We start from the raw sequence: 24,294 nt of genomic DNA on the forward strand, positions 1-24,294 counted from the left end.
GGATACAGAAAAAATGAGGGCCTAAGTCTCTAAAAATGTATTAGGTCATTAGAAAATGACCCACTAGGTAACAAGTACATCCATAATATCTGAAAAAACCTTCTAAACTCTTGTGGTTGTAATATTTGCTAACTTTAGCCAGTTCAACTGTTTTTAGGCTAAATCACTGCCAAAACCAAGATGAAATTAGCACAGAAAATACTGTAGTTCCATGTATGCATGCTTTTAGTTTTAATCACTTAATACAGTAATTTCTTGTTGTTTCATTCCTGTAGGAACCTTTCTGTTCTGTATTTCTGGTTCAGTTTCTGCCAGTATCAATCTTCACTTACCCAGACAAAAGGACATAATCTGTTCTCAGGGATGCTGATGGAATTCTCTGAAATAAATTGATCGGTGTAACCAAAGCTGGACATATGTTAATTTGACCTGATTTTGGTAATGTTAGCTGTTAAAAAGATGACCCTCCAGGATTAAGAGATTCTCTCTTTCTCGAACTGATGCTTTCCGTAATATTTGAGAGTACATCAAAGAAAGCTTTCAGAGCAGAAATGGCAGGGTTTTGACTTAAGGGTAGTATATACTTCCAAGAGCATCGTCTGTCAACACAGCTTTTTGTATTTTAGAGACTGATGTTCAGGTGGCAGTCCCAAAACTACTTACAAAGACATTTGAGTTCCAACACATCTGAAACTGATCTTTCAGTAGCACGCAGATAGCTGTTGAATTGGCCAAGTACTAAGCAATTCCAAAAAATCCTTCGTATAACAGAGAAACTACTTACTGAAACAGTCCACATGATGTGTGTTCTAACATGTTTACTATTCTTTCTCCATAAGCCTTTAAGTATCTTCCTTAACAACAGCTTTCTACTCCGCATACTTTGGATTTGGCCAGTATCATTCACGATTGAAGAATGAGACTTTAAAAAAAAAATCATACGTTTAAATTTTATATCTAGTTTAGTTAATTCCAAACTAGTCATAAAAGTAGGTTTGTAATGAAGTTTAAAAGCACATAAGAGTAGAAACTTTATATACTCTTTTCAGAGTAGCAGCCGTGTTAGTCTGTATCCGCAAAAAGAACAGGAGTACTTGTGGCACCTTAAAGACTAACTGAGTACTTGTGGCACCTTAAAGACTAACAAAATAAATTTGTTAGTCTTTAAGGTGCCACAAGTACTCCTGTTCTTTATATACTCTGTGTGTATTCCAAAAATAAACTTCACTTCAAACCCCATATAAGGTTGCTAAGCCTGTCACATCGTTTATAAAACTCAGATCTTGTCTACACTGGCACTTTACGATGCTGCAACTTTCTTGCTCAGGGGTATGAAAAAACACCCCCTCTGAGTGCAGCAAATTTCAGTGCTGTAAAGCACCAGTGTAAACAGTGCACCAGTGGTGGGAGCTACGCCTCTCGTGGACTAGTGTAGGCTAGCCCTCAAACACTTCTTTAAAAAGGAGGAAACGACTGGTGAAGGACAACATAAATCTCTCATTGTCTACATAAGTGCTATATCCTTTTCAAGTTTAAAGAAATACATTTCTTCACAAAGCAACCTTTGTGACCTACTGATTGTTGTGAGGATTTTTAATGCATTTTTTCCCCTTAAGTGATAATATTTAGTGGGAAATAATCAGTTACTTTATCAATTGAAAATAAGAATTTTGAAGTCAAGTATTCCATTACTACTGTTTCTTGAAAGTAATATTATACACTTTCCTATTAAAATACATATAATATTAGGGTTACTAATTTATATTGCTCCAATCGGGTACAAGGTGCCATTTTGATAGTTGTACAAATATATAGGAAGACAGTCCTGACCCTCAAAGAGTTTAGTAATCTCCACATACAGCACACACTGCTTCTGAAAAGGACATTTTTATTTTTACAATATTTATTTAGAGTCAGATTCAAGGCATTTGTTGTAAAACATGCATTTCTTTATACTTGGTGAAAGTGTATGTTGTGTGGGCTGTGCTTGCGTACATGCTTAGCTCTGGTAAATGATGTGCTAAGTACATTTTTGTCACTTAGTAATTTTAATTGGTATTTGAAGCAAAATTCTTGTTTCTTGAATTTCCCAGTATTTTTTTTATATATCTTTTTAAGTAGGTAAGTGAAAACAATTTAAAAAATATGAAATGCTATAGAGTGGTCATCAGTTACATTTTAGGCATGAAATGTACTGTTTAGGTTAAAAATGGCTTCTGCAGAGTCCTGTTTCATGCGAGATGCACCTGACATTTTAGGCACATTCACTGTCTAGCTACGTTTTCATACGTTTTCAGTGAGCTCACTGTTACTGTAAATATTGGTAAAAAATGTAAAGAATATTTGGCAAAGTAGCAGAATCAAGACTAGACCTCAACTTTGTGTTTATCAATGTCCGGTTCACTAGGCCACAGGTCAAGTCACTGAACTTCTGTGCCATACTTGTCACACATGAAAAGTGTGGCTAAAAATACTTTTTCATCTGTAAATGTCAAAGATTTTTTTTTCCAAAGGGGTCCTCAACATTATTAACCAAATTCGACAGTTGGCTATTGAAGTAGAGGGTTCAAAGCGTTTTGTATAAGAATTGCCATACTGGGCCGGACAGTGGTCCATCTAGCTCAGTATCCTGTCTTCTGTCAGTGGCCAGTGCCAGATACTTCAGAAGGAGTGAACAGAACAGGGCAAGTAGAGTGATTCATCCCCTGTCATCCAGTCCCAAATTCTGGCAGTCAGAGGCTTAGGTACACCCAGAGTGTGGGGGTTGCATCCCTGACCATCTTGGTTAATAGCCATTGATGGACCTATCCTCCATTAACTTATTTAACTCTTTTTTTTCTTTTTCTTCTGAACCTCATTACACTTTTGGCCTTCATGACATCCCCTGGCAAGGAGTTCCACAGGCTGACTGTGCATTGTGTGGAAAAAGTACTTCCTTATGCTTTGTTTTAAACCTGTGGCTTATTTATTTCATTGGGTGATGCTTACTTAGTTCTTGTGTTTATGTAAAGGGGTAAATAACACTTCTATTCACTTATTCCACATCATTTGTGATTTTTTTTAATAGATCCTCCCTTAGTCATGTCTTTTTCTAAGATGAACAATCCCAGTCCTTTTAATATCTCCTCTTATGGAAGCTGTTCCATACCCAGCTATTCTATAATCATTTTTATTGCCCTTTTCTGCACCTTTTCCAAGTCTAATGTATTTTTTGAGACAGCGATACCAGAAATGCATGCAGTATTCCAGGTCTGAGTGTACCATGGATTTGTATAGTGCCATTATGATATTTTATGTCTTATTGTCTATCTGTTTCCTAATGCTTCCCAACATTGTTAGCTTTTTTGACTGCTGCTGCACACCGAGTAGATATTTTCCGAGAACTGTCCATGTTGACTCCAAGATCTCTCTTGAATGGTAACGGTTAATTTAGACACATCATTTTGTATGTATAGTTGTGATTACGTTTTCTAATGTGCAATGAATTTCACCTGCTGTTTTGCTGCTCATTCCCTCATTTAGTGGAATCCCTTTGTAACTCTTTTCAGTCAGCTTTGAACTTGCATATCTTGAGTAATTTAGTACTGTCTGCAAATTTTGCCACTTCACTGTTCACCCCCTCTCCCAGATAACTTATGAATATGTTGAACAGCACTGGTCCTAGTACAGATCCTTGGGAGACATCACTATTTCCCACTTTCCACTGTGGAAAATTTACCGTTTTTTTTCCTGTCCTTTTGTTTCTTATCTTTTAACCAGTTACTGATCCATGAAAGCACCTTCCCTCTTATCCCATGACTACATACTTTGCTTAAGAGCCTTTAGTGAGGGACCTCGTCCAAGGCTTTCTGAAAATCTAAGTACACTATTGTGACGGGATCCCACTGGGGTGCAGCCTGGGACTGTGGGAACTCCGTGTGCCCTCTGAACTCTCTCCAGCCTGGGCTGTCTCTCACAATGCCTTACTAGTGACCAGCAGCAAACCCCTCCAGGCGCTGTGATCACTCAGCACTACAGCATGTGGAGCCCCACACCTAGCTATACCATCTCGCACTGCTCAAGACGAGCAATGCAGATTTATTAATTGGTTCACCACTTCAGTAATGGAAAGTGTACAAACACCAGCCTTTGTCAAACATGAGCAGATTTGCCCCACACTTTGTACAAAATCACTGGTAAAGATAAACAGTAAAACAAATTTATTCACTATTAAACGTAGATTTTTAAGTGATATTAAGTGATAGGCAAAAAGTCAGAGTTAGTAACCAAAAGCAATAAAATATAATATAACCACACAGTTTAAACTGTCAACCCTATTAGACTGGGCAACATAGATTAAGCAGTTTTTCTCACTCCACTGGATATTGCAGTCCTTAGTATACAGATTGGCCTAGATTTCAAGGGTGAAATCTCCTCTGTTGGCGTCTTGTCTTCTTCTCAGTGTCTTAGTTGCTTGCAGCATAGGTGGGGGCAGGGAGAAGGGCCAAGTATGTGTCCACTCTGTCTGTTTTATACCCTCAGTCCATGTGCTTGGAAAACACAAGTCCAGGTATGTTTGGGGGCATTGCTGAGACTCCAGGCAAGGTTGAGCAATTCCCGTGGTGTGGCCTCGTGCAGGTGAATCATTGGGTTGTAGCTCCCTTGCTGGACAATGGTCGTTGATGGGTTCATTGATACCCCACCCAGGTGTTGGTTACTTTCCTTGCTGTTGCCTCTGGGGAGCTAATATCTGGCTGATTCCCCAACTTTTATAGCAGGTTTTAGTGACAACCATTCAACACAATTCTCATAACTTGATATGTATCAATGATATACATATATGGATAGAGGAATTACCTTCAGCAGATCATAACCTTTCTCCTGATACCTTACAAGGCACGCTTTATATGTAAGATCACAATTATATAAAAATGATGAATATTGGGGTTCCAGGATGCTCCCCCAGGGTATACATTATCACAACTACATTCACTGGATCCCCCTTGTCCACGTGCTTGTTGATTCCCCTCAAAGAATTCTAAGTAGATTGGTGAGGCATGATTTCACTTTACAAAAACCATGTTGTTCTTTACTGTAGTTTCAACCGGGTTGCCAAGTACTGAAGTCAGTTGCCAGGAGCACCTCTAGAGCCCTTTTAAAAATTAATGTAATGTAAAGCTAATTTTTTAAAAAGGCTCCAGAGGCAATTCTGGCAATTGGAGGCCAGAAAGCCTTACTTCAGTATCAGGCAAATTGGATGAAACTGTGGTAAAGAACAGAATTATCAGACACAAATGAACATGATATGTTGGAGAAGAATCAACAAGGCTTTGATGAAGAGAAATCATGCCTCACCAATCTATTAGAATTCTTCAAGGGAATCAACAAGCATTTGAACAAGGGTGAGTCATTTGGTATCATTTACTTGGACTTTTCTGAAAGCCTTTCACAAGGCCCCTCAGCAAAGGCTCTTAAGCAAGGTAAGCTGTTATGGGATAAGAGGGAAGGTCCTCTCATGGATTGGTAACTGGTTAAAAGATAGGAAACAAAGGGTTAGAATAAATGGTCAGTATTCAGAATGGAGAGAGGTAAATAGTGGTGTCCTCCAGGGGTCTGTACTGGGACCAGTCCTATTCAACACATTCGTAAATGATCTGGAAAAAGTGGCAAACAGTGAGGTGGCAAAATTTTGCAGATGATACAAAACTACTTAAGATAGTGAAGTCCCAGGCAGACTGTGAAACGCTACAAAGGGATCGCTCAAAACTGGGTGACTGGGCAACAAAATGGCAGATGAAATTCAATATTGATAAGTGCAAAGTAATGCCCATTGGAAAACATAATCCCAACTATACATATAAAATGATGGGGTCTAAATTAGCTGTTACCACTCAAGAACAATCTTGGCATCAATGTGGATAGTTCCCCCAACTCCCCCATTGGTCTTCAAATTCCTTTTTTGGCCTGCCTAATTATCCTTGACTTGCTGGGGTTTATGCTCCTTTCTATTTTCCTCGGTAGGATTTGACCTCCAATTTTTAAAGGATGCCTTTTTCCCTGTAACCACCTCTCTTACTTTGCTGTTTAGCCATGGTGACATTTTGTTGGTCCTCTTACTTTTATTTGGGGTATATATTTAGTTTGAGCCTCTATTTATGATGATTTTAAATAGTTTCCATGCAGCATGCAATCATTTCACCCTTGTGACTGTTCCTTTTAATTTCTATTTAACTAGCTTCCTCATTTGTGTAATTTTCCTTTTTTTGAAGTTAAATGCTACTGTAGTGGGCTTCTTTGGCATTTCCCCCACCCCCAAAGATATTGCATTTAATTAGGTTATGGTCATTATTTCCAAGCGGTTCAGCTATATTCACCTATTGGACCAAATCCTGTGCTTCACTTAGGACTAAATCAAGAATTGCATCTCCCCTTGTGGATTCCTGGACTAGCTGCTCCAAGAAGCAATCATTAGTGGTGTCTAGAAATTTTATCTCCGCATCCCATCCTGAGGTGACATGTACCCAGTCAAAACGGGGATAGTTGAACTCCCCCATTATTATTGGGTTTTCTGGTTTTGTAGCTTCTTTAATCTCCCAGAGCATTTCACAGTCACGATGCCATCCTGGTCAGATGGTTGGTAATATATTCCTACTGCTATACTGTTACTTTTCAAGCATGGAATTTCTATCCATAGAGATTCTGTGGTACAGTTAGATTCATTTAAGATTTTTACTTTGAGTCTATGATTCTTTCACATATAGTGCCACTCCCCCACCAGTGCAGCCTATACTGTCATTCCTATATATTTGGCATCTTGGTAATACCATATCACATTGATAGATTATCATCATTCCACCAAGTTTCTGTGATGCCTGTTATATCAGTATCCTCATTTAATACCAGGAACTAGAGTTTACTCATTTTAATACTTAAACTTCTAGAGTTTGTATACAAGCACTTCTAAAATGTCAATATTTAGTTGTCTGCCTTCATGTGATGCAATTGAATGGGATTATTTTCATTAAAAAAAAACCAAACAAACATTGATTTTTATCCATCCTGATTGTGATAGTTTGCAAGTGACCACTGTGACACACCGAACCTCAAAGTAGCACCCTGTAATCCCCATATTCATCGTTCATATTTGGCTGTGATATTTCATACAAAGCATGCCACATAAGATGTCATATGAAAGGTCATGATCTGTTGAAACCCATTGTTCTATCAAAATATGTATATCGTTGGAGTGTATGAAGTTAGGAGGTTTTGCTGTATGGTTATTATTGAAATATGCTGTAAAATTGTGAGTTGTCCTGCTAGTTCTCCAGTGACAGTAAAGGAGGTGATCCACACCCAGGTGGGTGTTAGATGACCATTAATCAGCAGGGGAGCTGTAAACAAGGGATTTACAATTTTGTAAGAGAAGCACCACACAATGGGGATTCTCAGCCCAGTGACTCAGCAAGGCCCCTAGGTGTGCCTGGACTAGATTCTGTCCAGAGACATATACTAAGAGTATAAAGTAAGGGACAGTGGCATCGTACCTTTACCTTTCTCCTCTCCCACCTATGCTGGAAGCAATAAGAATGCTGGGAAGACAAAGACTTGAACTGAGGAGGCTGGTCCCAGGCTTAAAGGGAAAGCCTATGTATTAAGGACTGTAAGTAACCTACCTGCAACATCCGGTGGGGTGAGAAAAATTGCTTTGTCCAAATACTGCTTAGTCTAAAAAGGTTCAGGATTTAGACTGCGTACTTACCTTTTATTGTCTTCAGGAACTATCTCTGACCATTTGTGCCTACCACCTATAATCACTTAAAATCTGTCTATCTGTATTCAGTAAACTTATTTTAATGTGTTGTTGTTACTGGTGAGTTTGTCTGAAGCGTTTGGGAAATCGGCTCAGGTTACAAAGGTTGGTGCATGGCCACTTTCGTTTGACAAAGTGGTGAACCAATTAATAAACTTGCATTGCTCAAGAAAGGGTCTGGAGCAGTGCAAGACGGTGTATTCCTGGGGTCCCAGGCTGGCGGCGTGGGAGATTTGCTGGTGCCTTTCCCTGTGAGATTTGTGAGTGCTCATACAACTTAGCTTGATGTGGGGCTCCATATGCTGTTGTACCCAGAGGGGTTTGCTGCTTGTCACTAGTAAAGCACTGAGAGAGACAGCCCAGGCTGGAGAGTTAAGGGGACACAGCGGTACCCCAATTCCAGGTTGTACCCTGGGGATCCCGTCGCAACCACCCGAGGCAGTGTCGGAGTAATTTTAAGACTGACTGACTTTATAAACTCCAACAATGGAGGCGAAGGGAAGCTATAACTAGGAGTAATGGGATGAAAATAGAAAGAAAATGTAAGTTGAATATCAGGAAAATGAGATGTTTAAGGGCATGGAGTAGTCTTCCTGGGGAAGTGATGGAAGCTGGGACATCTTAAAATCAAACTTGATTTAAGTCATTAAGAAAATGTATAGTGGTGAACATGCCTTCATTGCTGAAGAGACTGTCTCTCTCTTCTGTGATTCTATGAAGACAGAGACTTAATAGGATATTGATGGAGGGAGGGAAAATTAACCAATAGTGTAATTTAGAGTTGTTGCAATAATACTGAATTGAGTTAATCATAAACATGTTCTTTAGTAGTTGAATCTTTGCTTTGTATGTCATGTCCTTAGACCTCTATGCAGTGATTGTAGTTGTGTTGATCCCAGGATATTACAGAGGCCAGATGCGTGAGGAACTACTTTTTATTGGAATAACTTTGGTGACGAGAGAGACAAGCTTTTGAGCCTACACAGAGCTCTTCTTCAGCTCTATGTAAGCTCAAAATCTTGTGTCTCTCACCACCAGAAGTTGGTCCAATAAAGATATTTTGTCATCCACTTTGTCTCTCCAATGTCTCTGGAATGACTTTTAGGTTGCAGATGCTGGAATGAATGGTAGAGGTACTCACAGTATCTTAAGTTCTTATTAAAAGTTTTTATCTAGGGCCCCACCAAATTCATGGTCGATTATGGTCAATTTCACAGCCATAGGATTTGAAATTTGATAAATTTTACATTTTCAGATATTTAAATCTGAAATTTCGGTGTTGTAACCATGGGGGTCCCGACCCATAAGGGGACTGTGGGGTGTGTGCGTGTCAGACCTGTTGTAGGGGGGTCATGGAATTGCCACCCTCACTTCTGTGCTGCCTTCGGGGGGGAGGGTGTTGCAGAGTTATCTGTAGCCGGGAGAGATGCTCTTTCCCTGCAAGGCTGCTTTTGGGTAAGTCCTGTCCCTCCCCAGCCCAGCCAGAGCTAGGAGCCCCCTTTGCTGGAGTGCCCCTAGGATCAAGGGGACATTGGATTCCACAGGGAAGGGCTTATTTCACGGTCCGTGACACGTTTTTCATGGCTGTGAAATTGGTGGGGCCCTGGATATGTTCTTAGAACTATAAGTAAAATGGTAAACTTTTTAATATGTGAAGCTCCATTTTAAAAACCTCACGTCTTGCTCCTCCCTTTCCTCTCAGGAATATGTTCATTTTCCTTTCAGTCAATGTATGTTTGCCTTGCCTGTAGCTTGACAGTATGTGATGCCTTCTGTGCCATTAGCTAGGAATTCCTGTAACCTCAAAGACAACTGGAGGGAAGGGGTGTGACAGAAGAAGCTATTGCTTTTCTTTCAGTTAGTATTTTTAATGCCTTCTAATGTGGAAATGTTTTCTTAATTACTGTGGAACACTGTTATCTAAATCAGGATATAATCAGGTTATTTCTGTTTTCACAACACGGAGCAAGTCTATTAATTTGCACAGACAAATGTACTTTTTAAAACTAATAACTGTCTCTACCATACATTTACGCGTGTGTTTTTACAAGGTCTAGGCATATTATGTAGCCCAAACTGCAAGCAATTGCCTTCCAGAGTTCCTGAAAATATAGATATGTATTTAGAGGTGAGGGTGAGTGAGGGTCCAAACTGACCAGGTCTTACACAGTGATTATGGAAACCCTGAAATCAATGAGCTGCTGTGACAGAATATACTCCTGTATTCACACCCTATACAGTGTTGTAATAATCTTTGTACAAGGCAGGTCTTGTAAAGTATCATTCGAAAACTCATAAATTGCTGGTCAGTATTGTCCTAATTAAAATGTGTGGCAATATACAAGATTTCCCTGTATGATAACACATCTTCCAAACCCCACAGCCTTGCTCAAACTGAGGTTGGCAAACAGGTCTGTCCTAAACAAAGGAAAGTGAGCTTGTCTTAATTTTCATTTAAGCAGCGAACGGAGTAATCAAGCAGGAAGGGAAACAAAGGAAGCTCAAACAGTTGAGGGGGAAAAAAAGCAGGGAACATCTTTCCACATAGACTTTTTGTCTACTGGTGCCCAGCTAGAAATGTTTTTCAAGAGGGAGACTGAAACTGTAATAAGGGAGGGACAAATACCCTAAAGGATACCCTGCCTCTCCCTGCCAATTGCATTCAGTGCACCTGTACTGATAAAGGATGCATTTGTTGGACTCTGGAAGAAGGGTTGCTGGTCTCTACAGGGTTTGGTTAGTAAGACTGCTCAAAGTGTGTGGTAAGAAATTTTTGCTTGAATCTGATACAGTTTAAGTCAAGTGTTAGTACAGTCTTGATTTTTCTTGTAACCATTTCTGACTTTTATGTCTCTTAGATTGTAAATGAGTACAAGTAATCTCTTTGTAGTTAATAAACTTGTTTTATTGTTATATCTAATACAGTGTGTTTAAAATTTGAAGTGTCTGGGAAACTCCATTTGGGGTGACAAGTTGTGTGCATGTTCTTTTTTTAAAGAAATAAAGACTATAATAAAAATGTGTTGTCCAGGAGAGGGCTGGGCAGTACAAGACATACATTTCTAGAGGAAAATCTAAGACTGGGGATGTGTGTGGGGGAGGGTCACTCTGCAGTATATCCAAGGCAGGTGAGAGCCAGAGTGTAACTCGCGTGTGGCTGGCAGGCTGCAGTTACACATAGACACTCAGGCTGTGGCTTGCAGGCTGGAAGGCTGTTTGTGAGCATCCCAGGTGGGAGCTACTACAGCAAGTCATTGTAAGACACCCAAGATTGCAGGACAAGGGTGACACAGCTGATCAACAAGCTGGATTGTATCCTGTCATATCACAGTTGCTTATCATTTGTTTTATTTCTAACTAATCTCTGCCACCATTCCCAGAATTTCCTAATTCTCTCTCTCAAAGGCCTCAATAACAGAGGGCAAATAACTGTTTAACAACTGTATTTCGCTGGTGTAGCTGAAACGAGGTTTGACCAGACACTCTGGATGGTACTAGACTGTATATAATACTGCATTATAATAAAACATAATGTTAGAATTCAGAGAAGAATGTATTAAATTTAGTAATTCATTCAACTTTGGGGTTCTGAGGCTTAGAACAACTTTCTGAGGTCAGAAGGGAAGCAGAATGTATTTCTTGTTTTTATGCTTTTGATTTTTATGGTTGAAAATTTGCATAGGTTATCAAGTGTATTTACAGGACCCTGATAATAAAAAATACACAATACTACTTTTGTTTTCAGTCTTTCCAACTCACAACTTTTTTGTTGTTGCAAGTCTTGAAATACTTTTTTGTTTTAAAGCACCAACTACTGGATTTGTGTGACTGCTTGAGAAATTCACTTAAAGCTAAATGTCTTAGCCCTCATGTTTGCAGAGAAAAGCTTGACAGCATGACCTGAATGCACCCTAGAGGCTCAAAATCTAGGAGGCAGATAAATTGAACCACAAATTTATTATTTAAGTATCTCATAACTGAAGCCAATCGGATGATTTTGTGGCCTAACTTGTGATTTTTGAATGTTTGGAGGTGGCAGCATGTCGCCCTTCCAAAACAGAGAGCCCTCCCCTGAAGGAAGCAGGAGCTTTGAAGATCCTCCTACCCTAGAACTATTTATTCTGGGCTCTGTAACTTTATTTGTGGACTTAGCATGGTAATTTTTGTGATTTGGGTGAGACTGCAGTAAGGAGGGAGAAATGCACTGTTTCTGTGTTTCTCTCTGCATGTCTTGTAGTGGCTTCTGGTAGGAGACTTCCCTCATCATCTCCCTGTCTCTTACCTTACCCCCAAAGGGGTATATGTGTGTGTCGGTTTAAAAATAATAAACTTAGATGTTTCCTCAGGACTGAAAGGCATCCAAATGCCTATTAAAATTATTTATTTGACTCTAATAGCAGGCTGCCACTGTAGCAGAGCAACTAGTGCTATGTCTACACTGCACTTTTGTTGGTAAAACTTTAGTCGCTCAGGAGTGTGAAAAATACTCAGCCCCCACTGATCAACAAAAAATTTACCGATTGAAAAGTGCCAGTGTGGACAGTGCTTTGTCGGTGGCAGGTGCGCTTCTGCCAACAAAGTTACTTCCCCTCATTGGTGTGGTTTTACTTTTGTCGGCATGAGAATTCTCTCCTGCCGACAAAGAGCAGCTAAACTGTGTGCCTTACAGTGGCAAGGCTTTAGTGGCACGGCTGTGCCGCTGTAAGCTGTGCAGTATAGACATGGCCTAATGCTGTAGTGAGAGAGCAGGAGTAGAAAATTAAACACATTTTCAGTTAAATTGAAAGCAAATATGCAAATGAGTTCATGGATATTGGTTAATGGTGCTATGCCTTAATTCACATACTTGATCTCTTGCAAACAATGTCTAGATTTCCGAATCTCCTCTCTGAAGAGGCATGCCAAAGAGTATAAAATGAATAAACAATCTTTATGTTGGTATGAATTCACTACATGTGAATAGATTGGGTACTTCTCAAAGCTTTTTAATTCCTTCTCTCTTTCCAAATGTGTTTAATCATGATTTATAAAGTTGCAAAGCGTTCTCAGAAATGTCCGCTGCTATTCTGGTCGCAGAAACGGAGAGCAAAGCTCAATATTTCAGCCATAAATTTGGAAAAAAAATATATTTTTGTTCTCATGCTAATGGCTCTAAACAGAGTTGTTCATTGAAAGCTCAGTAATCTGTAGGATTTTTGAGAAAATGTGGTCTAATTTTGGACTGTGCTTATGAAAGTGCCATTACTGATGCTAAGGACATGGATGAATATTGACCCTTTTTGCCTTATGAATCTTAGATTTGCTTCTCCCTTTTCTTACTGGCATGCTGTCTTTTGAAGCTTCGTTCTTTCTCTTGAGGCTCTCTTCCCTACAGTTGTATGTACTAGTTGTTCTTGCAAACTCTGATGCAAAACTGTGTGATCCAAAATCTGAATTTGGAGCTCTGGGCGTCCTGTACATGGAGGCTCAACTACCCTTCTGCTCCCTGACATGGCCCTTCCAGGCCAGAATTGAGGTAGCTGTAGGTAAAGCTTTTTCTGCTTCTAACCACGTTGCTTATGTGTATTTTTTTGTGGATAGAAGATTTCAGTATCCAAAAGTCTTAATCTGGCAAGTTTCATCAGCACTAAATTCGCCATGAGTTTAAAATTGCTATCTGTAAATTAGAATAATGAAATCTCATTTAACTGAAACAGGGCCAGGTCCCCACTTATTGCTGACATAATTAGGTTTCAGATAATAAAGACACAATGCTTGGGAGAAGGAGCAGCAGAGAGGCCTCAAAAGCTGCCAGAAGCTCAGTGCTTGTGGGTAAGGCTGTGATTTTATCACGGAGCTTGTAGAAATCACGGAATTCATAACTTCTGAAGATCTCCATGACTTTAGCCCACAGGCAGTGGGGGTACCCTGCAGTTCGCAGGCCCCCTTGGGTGGCAGGGAAGTGAGGGTCCCTGGAGCTCCCAGCCAGCCCCCTGCAACTGCCTAATGGCTCCCCATTTTGTGATGGATATTTTTAGTAGAAGTCAGGGACAGGTCACTGGCGTCCGTGAATTTTTTCTTTATTGCCCGTGACATGTCCGTGACTTTTATTAAAAATATCACTAAAAAAAATCTTAGCCTTATGGATTTAGGGGCTTGATCCAGCCTCCATTCAAATAAGTAGGAAAATTTCCCATAGACTTGAATGGTGCAGGATCAAGCCCTTGGAACAGAGTTTCTGGGACACCTTCTCCCATCCCCTTTGTCCCAGGTATGTACGCCTTCAGGAATCTCTGTCCTAAGCTGGCTGTTCATAAGCAGGGGAGCCAGCCAGATGGCTATGGCGTCTATGCTTGAGGTTGGTGAAACCCTATGCACAGATTTCAAAACTTGATGGTACTCTGTAACCTGAAGGTGGCAGGTATGTCCTTAAAATATCTGGATAATTGAGGTTACTCTGCATACTTATAACTTTTTTTTTTTTTAATTACTCCAGTATCTTTTGCTGTTCATTCTTGTGAGTCATTCAGTCCCGTGGGCCATGGTTTTCCTACCCCTGCTTTAGGACTATGGTTCTCAAACTTTAACAACCCAAAGACCCCAGTTTTGATTTATAATTTTTTCCTGGACCCCCAGACCCACCCGCTCAGGCCCCGTCCCACCTCTGCTTCACCCCTGCCCCTTCTCTTCCCCATCACTTTTTGCCACCTCCCCCGAGCACGGCCTCTCCCCACTCCTTCCCCTCCCACTCTCCCTCCTAGTGCCTTCAGCATGCTGCTGAACAGCTGTTCCCCCTGCATTCAGATAGCACTGCGGGGGAGGGGGAGGGAGTTGAGCAGCAGGGCCAGTGGCCCCAGACATGATTCAGACCCCTCCCCTGAGTACTCCCTGTCCCTGCTCCTTCTGCTTCCTCCCAGCGCTCCTGCACGCCACTGAACAGCTGTTCCCCAGCATGCAGGAGGCACTGGGATGGATGGGGAGGAGTTGATCAGCCGGTCCCGCAGACCCCCTGGAGTACTGTGGACCCCAGTTTGAGAGAAACTGCTTTAGGAGAAGAGATGCATCTTATCACTGCACATGTACTCTACAGTGTAACACTGCCATAAGCCACTTCAGATTCTATGTGCATTGTGCTAGCTCTGAATTCCCACTGAAATAGAACTGTTCAAATACAGTGAAGTATTTGGAACATTGAGTACATGAGACGTTCCAAGTATATTCCTGTTTTTGTTGGGATTAGGTGTTTCGTATACTTTTTCCTAGGCAAAAAAGAAATTTCCCCAAAATTCCCAGTCTCTTCAGTAGAGAAAAAACAGGTTTCCTGTACCCTCTCACCTCCCTCAGGTTTCTTCAGGGTATGGCAAGTCACAGACTCAAAGGCCATAGTCAGCAGATATTGTTCAGATGGTTGCGCAAAATTTTTCTCTTTTTTGCCTAATGGTGTACATCATTCTTGATGTTCTTCAAATTCTTGCCTCCCACGACCAGCTGTCTTTCTGATAGCACCGAGGAAAGGAGACTGGATATATGGTCATAGGCTTGTTAGTAGTTGGTGTTGCAGAAGATTGCTCTTAAGTCTTTGGCCTGTAGCTTTGTATAGGTAGTGAAACTTGAATTGTGAAACTTGGCAGATGGAAGTCCAAGTATACAGAAATATGTAGTAAACTAAAAGGTTGCCCAAAGGCAGGAGAAAAAATGAGACCGCTTTTTAGCTTTGTCGTCATCTTTTTTTAATAACTAGGTAAATCAGCACTGAAGAAGTCAGGCATTTGAACAGTAAAACTTTTTTCTTTTGAAACAAGACAGTTACGCATGCAGATAAAGTAAGCTTGATGTGTACAGGTGGGAGGTTCTCTTCCTTTTAATTATGTCAGTTGAGTTTAATTGCCAGGGATAGCTAGCATATTAGTAAAGGTATACAAGTTTCCTGCTCCCTCTTGTGTTGAGGGACAGATAATATCATTGTGCTGAACTGGCATTTGCAGAAACATGACTTATTTCTGGAACTGCGAAATTAAGAATCACTGTGATATGCAATGTGTCTTGGCAATGGGAGGAAATTAGGAGAGGAGCATTTGCTGCTGTTCAGAAGCCCCAACAGTTCACTGAACTGTTGCCTTTCTATGGTGAAGAACAGCAGTATCCCCTTGTTTTGCTGCCACACACCTGATGATTGAGCTGTGTTTTTCCACTCGCAGAAGTGAATGCAATCCCACAAACATCCCTTAAAGAAAAATGCACTCATTTTCCTTGTCCTAACAGTCTGAAAGTTTACAAGGGCAGGAGTGCCTGCCATGATAGGACTATGTATGTATTATGCTGAAGTTTAAAGGGACACACCATGAACTTGAAATTAGACTTTTAAAAAAAAGTTAGAAGTAGTGTCAGTACTGTACCACACCTTCCTCATTGATTGATTGGTGTCCCTGCCAATTTTATGGGGGTTTACCATTATATTTTCCTTTTAAAAAAAACAAAAATTGCAAAAACATACTCACCTGGTGCTGCATACAAGACCCATGTGAACAACTGTGGAGTCTGTCTAAAGTATAACCAATTGGTTGACTGTCTTTTGTAATTCAATAATAAAAGTATTTTTGAGACCAGATAACTAAGCTTAACCAATTTATTGTAGTACAATATGAAAAGGAGGCATACCTACCACTCCTCCCAGGAAGTACTTCTCATGCAGTGTGTGGTTCAGCTTGCACGGAAGGTGTGCTCCCCTATAGGTATTCAGAACGAGCCATATTGATACATTTCCCCTAAATAAATAAATAAATCTTGCAACGTTTTGAACAGTGGAAATGACTGCAGTTTAAAAAAATTTACATTTGGCAAGGAAATGGCCCTCAGGCAATCCCCTTTTTGAGCAATCTGGGGAAAAAGTGGTTTGACACAGTAAGAGTTAGGTGCCTGTGGAAAATGCACTTTACGTATGCATAATGTATCTTTCGGGGGAGGGAGCGGGGCCAGACTTTGGAAGCACAGCTTATGCATTGGTAAATTGTCAATTTAGCTGCATAGTGAAAGCATACTGAAATTATGCTTTCCATAAAGGATCACATACTATGGTATTTCTCATGTGAAACTTAAAATGATCATATTTTCCCTGTAACCTCAGATATATGGATAGTATCTCTCTCTCAGTACTGTGTGTTAGTTTGTCTATATAGGTACATGATAGATGAACTGTAAACTGATTCTGGGTTCAGGTAATCTGTTCCAAGTAGGATTCAGTTTATAACTTTAAGGATTAATTCAGGGAGAGACAAAATTCGAGAGAGAGAATTTGCAAATGGTCAAGGAGCCGGTTAGGGATAGGTAGAATCTTCCACATGAGTGTTAAGCAAATAGAGGAGGATCTGTTGCGTCTCACTGTGGACAGAGAGGTCAGGAGGATGTTATATGGTACCAGTAATCTTTCTCCCAATATCAGTTGTCTGATTTGTTGAGTTGGGGTCCAGATGTAGAATTTAACTTTTTGTATGCAAGACTCAATTCAACACTATATTGTAGCTGTCAGATATGGCCAAAAGCTCTGGAAGTCTCCTGAATTCTGAGTGCAGTGCTATCTGGTTTTCTGAGGATTCAGAGATTCCAAGACCAAAAGGGACCATTGTGGTGATTTATTCTGACCTCCTGTATAAGACAGGCCATAGAACTTCCCCCAAAATAATTCCTAGAGGATATCTTTAGAAAAACATCTAATCTTGATTTAAAAATTGCCAGTGATGGAGAGTCCACCACGACCCTTGGTAAATTGTTCCAATAGTTAATATCCCTCACTATTAAAAATATACACCTTATTTCCACTCTGAATTTGTCTAGCTTCAACTTACAGCTACTGGATCATGTTATACCTTTCTTTGCTGGCTTGAAGAGCCCATTATCAAATATTTGTTCCCCATATAGGTTTTTGACAGAGATCAAGTAAGATTGAGCTTATTGAGTCTATCTCTGTAAGACATGTTTTCTAATCCTTTAATCGTTTTCAAGACTGTTCTCTGAACCCTCTCTAATTTATCAACATCATTTTTTAATTGTTGGCACCAGAACTGGATACAGTATTACAGCAACAGTCACACCAGTGCCAAATACAGAGGTAATATAACCTCTCTACCCCGACTCTAGATTCCCCTGTTTATACATCCAAGTATCACATTAGCCCTTTTGGTGACAGCATTGCACTCAAAAGCTCATGTCCAGCTGATTATCCACCACGACCCCCAACTCTTTTCAGGGTCACTGCTTCCAGGGATTGAGTTCCCCATCCTGTAATTATCGCCTGCATTCTTTGTTCCTAGATGTATATGTTTACATTTAACCATATTAAAATGCATATTGTTTGCATACTGACTGCTTATTAAGCAGTCCAGATGACTCTATATCAGTGACCTTTCCTCTTCATTATTTACCACTCCCCCAATTTTTGTGTTCTCTGCAAACTATCAGTGATTTTTGATTTCTTCCAAGTCTTTGATAGTGTTAAATAGCATACGGCCAAAAGCCGATCTCTGCTGACCTCCACTAGAATCACACCTGTTTGATGATTCTCTATTTAAAATTACATTTTGAGATCTGTCACTTAGCCAGCTTTTTATCCATTTCATGTGAACCATGTTAATTTTACATCGTTCCAGTTTTTTAAATTAAAATGTCATGCGGTACCAAGTCAAATGCCTTATAGAAGTCTAAGTATCTTACATCAACATTATGACCTTTATCAACCAAAGGAGGAGAAAATAAACTTCAAAAGGTGTCCTTTTGGTAGGGCATGGAAATCCATGTTATGCACTGAGTACTGCTTCCTTTCCTCAGTGGGTATTGTGTTGCTGTGCTGAGTTCAATTACTGTACAGATGATGGATGGGGGAGAGTAATAAGAGTGCAATTTACTGAGACACCTGTGTGGTGAGCCCTTCTCTGACCGGCTGAGAGAGCTGTTGCTGATGGCAGTCATGGAATGTTGTACTAAAGATATGGTGTTAACTTCTGTAGGACAGTGTGATAGAGGTGAACTCTAATATGTCTCTCTCTCTTGTGGTGATGTCAAAAACTGATGTTGGTCAGCCAAGTAAGAACTTCATGAGGTAGCGAATAAAGCTGCCAAAAACAACCCCCCCCCCAAACAAAAAACACTTGATCCAGCATTTTCCTCCTGAATGTAATAGAACTTCTTTACTGCCTTCCTTCTCCTTGTAGTCCTTGCATCTAAGGGCTTGGCTACACTTGCAAGTTGCAGCGCTGGTAGAGGCTTTCCAGCGCTGCAATTAGTAACCGTCCACACCTGCAAGGCACATCCAGCGCTGCAACTCCCTGGCTGCAGCGCTGGCTGTACACCTGGCCAGGTTGGGGTGTAGCGATTGCAGCGCTGGTGATCCAGCGCTGCTCATCAAGTGTGGATACACACCAGCGCTTTTATTGGCCTCCAGGGAATAAGGAGATATCCCAGAATGCTTTTAACTAAATTACTCTCTTTGTTTTGTTATGCAGCCTCGATCGGAGCTCCGTTGAACTGCTTATCTAAAAAACAAACACTGATCACAGCAAACAGGAGCTATCTGTACCTGGCTGTGAACGATCAAATGAGAGGCAAGCAGTTTGCTTGACAGAGAAACAGCGTTGGATGCAGGCTGTTTGCAATTAAGACTAAGGGTTCGCAAACATTTTCTGATTTTTCAATCCAGGGAAGCTAACACACAGTGTTGGCTCCAAAAATCCACTCTCTCTCTCTCCCCCGCTCCCTGTCACAGTACACCACCCTCCACCCCCCTCTTTTGAAAAGCACGTTGTTGCCACTTGAATGCTGGGATAGCTGCCCATAATGCAGCACTCCCAACAGCGCTGTAAATGCTGCAAATGTGGCCACACACCAGCGCTGGTAGCTGTGAGTGTGGCCACACACCAGCGCTGGCCCTGCACAGCTGCACGACCAGCGCTGTAACTCCCAGCGCTGCAACTTTCAAGTGTAGCCAAGCCCTAAGTGACTAGGCTTATAGCTGAGGAGGGATTCTACTCACTCAAGTCTTTCATTGCTCAGGCAACAGGCATGTGTGTATTTGTGTTTAAAGGTCTCTCATTTGAGCAAAGTTTTTACCAAAATTTCATCATTTCTGTGCTCCTGTAGGAGGTTGTCTCTTTCATTTCTAAGTTTAGTCATATTGTGACCATCAAGTAAGAATGTTGTCTGCCTTCTGACCTGTTCTGGTAGTTTTGCTTGTTCTTGTAGATATTGAATACCACAGCTGCTGATTGACATCCGGTCACCGCTCTTGCCACACACATTTTTGGTCTCAGCTATACTAAATAATGACTAATTGTTCCTGTTCTTTGAGCAACTCATTCTCTGAACCCACACTTTCTCTCCTACAAATAATTTTCTTAAGTTTGGAGAAGTTGTAGGCAAGCTTATGTAGCTTAGGATATTAAGCATGTTAAATTGTCAGAGCTTTTTTTGTTTAACCAGAAGTTTCTTAAGAATAAACATGGAGGTGAAACAAATGTGGAGACTAAAATTTGATGTTTTGGGCCACTTCTACATCCAATGAGGGGAGACAGCTCAACTTGAAAGATGGGTCAAAAGTTTTATAGTTGGTTTTGAAGGCCCGAATATAGTCTGGTGACTGATATTAAAAAAGGAGATTTAGTGTGTGTGTGTGTGTGTGTGTGTGTGTGTGTGTGTGTGTGTGTGTGTGTGTGTGTGTGTGTGTGTATGTATGTATGTGTGTATATATATATATATATATATATATATATATATAATGTGCATGTATGTTCTGGTAGATTTTCTGTTTTTACAATGCTTGCTGATTAAATATTACAAATTTGGTTCCTGTTTTGCTTGGGGAAACATCATTGCTAATCTAATGATTGTCCAGTGTTATGTGCCAGTTTAAATTGGCATGCAGCATGTAGGTTTCTGTTTGTAAGACTTCTAGTAGCTTTAAAAAATTGATCAGATTGAAAGCTTTACTCTTACCTTTTTTTTTTCTTTTAACAGTAGTCGAATGGGGAGATGATGTTAAAGTGGTTTCAGAAGATGAAGCCATGATGTTGGTGAACCATCAAGCAACAGGAGATGTCTGCACGCTAATGATGTGCCTTCAGGATAAAGGCACGGTAGGCTATCACCAGGGAAATGGGCTATTCTCTGTGTATGCTGTTGAGGTGTATGTAACAATGAAATTGATAGGCAGTAGATTTAAAACAAAAGAAAGTACTTCACACAATGCACAGTCAACCTGTGGAACTCAGTGTCAGGAGAAGCTGTAAAGGCCAAAAGTATAATGGGGTTCAAAAAATAATTAGATAAGTTCATGTAGGACAGGTCCATCACTTGCTGTTCGCCAAGATGGTCAGGGATGCAACACCATGCTCAGGGTGTCCTAAAAGCCTCTGACTGCCAGTTGCTGGGGCTGGACAGCAGGGGATGAATCACTGGATAATTGCCTGTTCTGTTCATTCACCCGAAGCATCTACCGTTGGCCACTGTCGGAAGACAGGATACTGGGCTATATGGACCATTGGTCTGAACCACTATGGACATTCTATGTTTTATATATAAATCTGCCATTAATAACTTTTTTCTTTTTTAGTATGTTACTCCCCTTTTCCCCAGATGATTTTCCCCCTCTTCCCCCCCGCAAAAAAAAACCCCACAACAAAACCCCACCCAACTGTGTATTAAGTTTTGTTTTTTGTTTTTGTATGTGACAGCCAGTAGTTTAGAGCAGATTTGAGATTTTAAATATGGACTTCTTTAGAAGTGAGTTATAAGACAAATATATGTGGCCTAATCTAGGTGAATTGTGAAGAGGCAAGTCTCCTTATAGTTAATATTGAAGCAGTCAGTCATAAATATGACTTTTTTTTTCTCTTTCACGCCAACACACACAACTTGTTACAACTTTGCCCAAAATAAACCAATACATGTTAAATTTCACAGATATATTTTTATGCCAGGAGAGACTTTTTTCCAAAAAGTCTGAAACAAATTGGATGAGGCATTTCGGAGAGATGAGTTCAAAAATTGAAAGTTGTCAAAATTGCTTGGTCTCATTCTAAATTAGGCTTAATATGTCGGACTTGGCAAGGACTGGTACCTTTTTAGTAGTTTTAGAAGTTTTGTTGTCATCACAGAGTTTTCTCATGCATTATGGTTAAGGCTACGTTTTAGTGACGGGTATTTTTACTAAAAGTCATGGACAGTAAATATAAATTCATGGCTCGTGACCTGTCCATGACTTGTACTAGTTACCCATAACTAAAACTTGGGTCAGGGCCCCCAGGTGCTCTGGTGAGGCAGTCTGGCGGCATCATGGGTGCTGCAGGGGTGTCTTGGGACCCCCGCTGGTGCTGGGGAGGAGGGGGTGGGCAGCGGTGCGCGACCCTGGCTGGCACTTGGAGGGGGGAAGCGCTGGTGGCATACGGACTGGGACCCCAGCTGGTGCTGGAGGACGTGGTTGGCGGGGCTGGTAGGCTCCCTACCCAGCTCCGCATGTCCCTGCAGCTCCTATGGGGAGGGAAGGCCAGGTGGGCTCTGTGCGCGCTGCCCCTGCCAAGCTCCTGTTCTGCAGCTCCCATTGGCCAGGAACTGCTGACAGTGAGAGCTGCAGGGGCGGTGCCTGCAAGCAGGGACAGCGGGCAGAGCCCCCTGGATGCTCTGCTTAGGTCAGGAGTTGCAAGGTCATGTTGGCCACTTCTGGGGAGTCTTCCCTCGCCTGCCCAGGTAAGCACCGCCCCACACCCCAACCCTCCCGGCCCCATCCCTGAGCCCCCTCCCACATCCAAACTGCTGCTGGCCCAGGGGCTGCCAGTGTCACAGAAAGTCACGGAATCCGTGACAGACATGCAGCGTTAATTATGGGCTATGTACAGCTCCTAAAAGTCCATATGGCTTAGATGTTGGTGACCACAATGTGGGGTGTCCTGTGAGGAAGGAGTAGTCTGAGGGGTAAGCAGGAGAGAGTGCCATACGTGGGTAGGCTAGGAAGAAAACAAGATGTACGTAGCAATTTCAAGAGGAGACTACTCCAAATATATTGAATCTGCTGTACATTCTCTTCTGTCCCACCAGCCTAATGAAGCTTTCACCATTGGAGGGAGGGAGGAGGCACGAGAAACACCTTGCAGCCATTCTCCTCTCCCCTCCCCCCCCACCAGTAATGTAGGGAAATTCACAAGGATTTAAATTTGATTAAGATGCAGTTAAGATTTTTTTTGTATGAATCATATATGTATGTATACACACACGTGTATGTATAAAAATAGGGCTCTCAAGCAATTAAATTAATTGTGCTGTTTAAACAATGATAGAATACCATTTATTTAAGTATGTTTGGATATTTTTACATTTTCAAATATTGATTTCAGTTACATCACAGGATACAAAGTATACAGTGCTCACTTTATATTTATTTTTATTACAAATATTTGCACTATAAAAACAAAAGAGATAATATTTTTCAATTCTCATATTACAAGTACATTAGTGCAGTCTCTTTATCATGAAAGTTGAACTTACAAATGTAGAATTATGTACAAAAATAACTGCATTCAAAAACAAAACAGTGCAAAACTGTAGAGCCTTCAAGTACATGCAGTCCTACTTTTTCTTCAGCCAGTCATAAGAACATAAGAGAGGCCGTACCGGGTCAGACCAAAGGTCCATCTAGCCCAGTATCTGTCTACCGACAGTGGCCAATGCCAGGTGCCCCAGAGGGAGTGAACCTAACAGGCAATGATCAAGTGATCTCTCTCCTGCCATCCATCTCCATCCTCTGACGAACAGAGGCTAGGGACACGATTCTTACCCATTCTGGCTAATAGCCATTTATGGACTTAGCCACCATGAATTTATCCAGTCCCCTTTTAAACATTGTTATAGTCCTAGCCTGCACAACCTCCTCAGGTAAGGAGTTCCACAAGTTGACTGTGCGCTGCGTGAAGAAGAACTTCCTTTTATTTGTTTTAAACCTGCTGCCTATTTCATTTGGTGACCCCTAGTTCTTGTATTATGGGAATAAGTAAATAACTTTTCCTTATCCACTTTCTCAACATCACTCATGATTTTATATACCTCTATCATGTCCCCCCTTAGTCGTCTCTTTTCCAAGCTGAAGAGTCCTAGCCTCTTTAATCTTTCTTCATATGGGACCCTCTCTAAACCCCTAATCATTTTAGTTGCCCTTTTCTGAACCTTTTCTAGTGCTAGAATATCTTTTTTTGAGGTGAGGAGACCACATCTGTACACAGTATTCGAGATGTGGGCGTACCATGGATCTATATAAGGGCAATAATATATTCTCAGTCTTATTCTCTATCCCCTTTTTAATTATTCCTAACATCCTGTTTGCTTTTTTGACCGCCAGTCACTCAGACAAACAAGTTTGTTGACATTTGCAGGAGATAATGCTGTCTGCTTCTTATTTACAATGTCACCTGAAAGTGAGAAGAGGCCTTCGCATGCCACGGTTGTAGCTGGTGTAGCAAGATATTTACGTGCCAGATGCGTTAAAGATTCAT

At 41.0% G+C, this 24,294-nt stretch overlaps 1 protein-coding gene across 1 annotated transcript in view; it reads left to right on the forward strand.

Annotated features, from left to right (window-relative positions):
* LPGAT1 (lysophosphatidylglycerol acyltransferase 1) overlaps positions 1–24,294 on the forward strand; it is a 137,876-nt gene that overhangs the window by 27,053 nt on the left and 86,529 nt on the right. The window contains exon 4 of the mRNA XM_045010432.1: positions 20,771–20,889. Coding sequence (XP_044866367.1) covers positions 20,771–20,889 — 119 coding nt within the window. The remainder of the gene's footprint in view (positions 1–20,770; positions 20,890–24,294) is intronic.

This window comes from Mauremys mutica, chromosome 3, assembly GCF_020497125.1.
Source record: "Mauremys mutica isolate MM-2020 ecotype Southern chromosome 3, ASM2049712v1, whole genome shotgun sequence".
Lineage (NCBI taxonomy): Eukaryota > Metazoa > Chordata > Testudines > Geoemydidae > Mauremys > Mauremys mutica.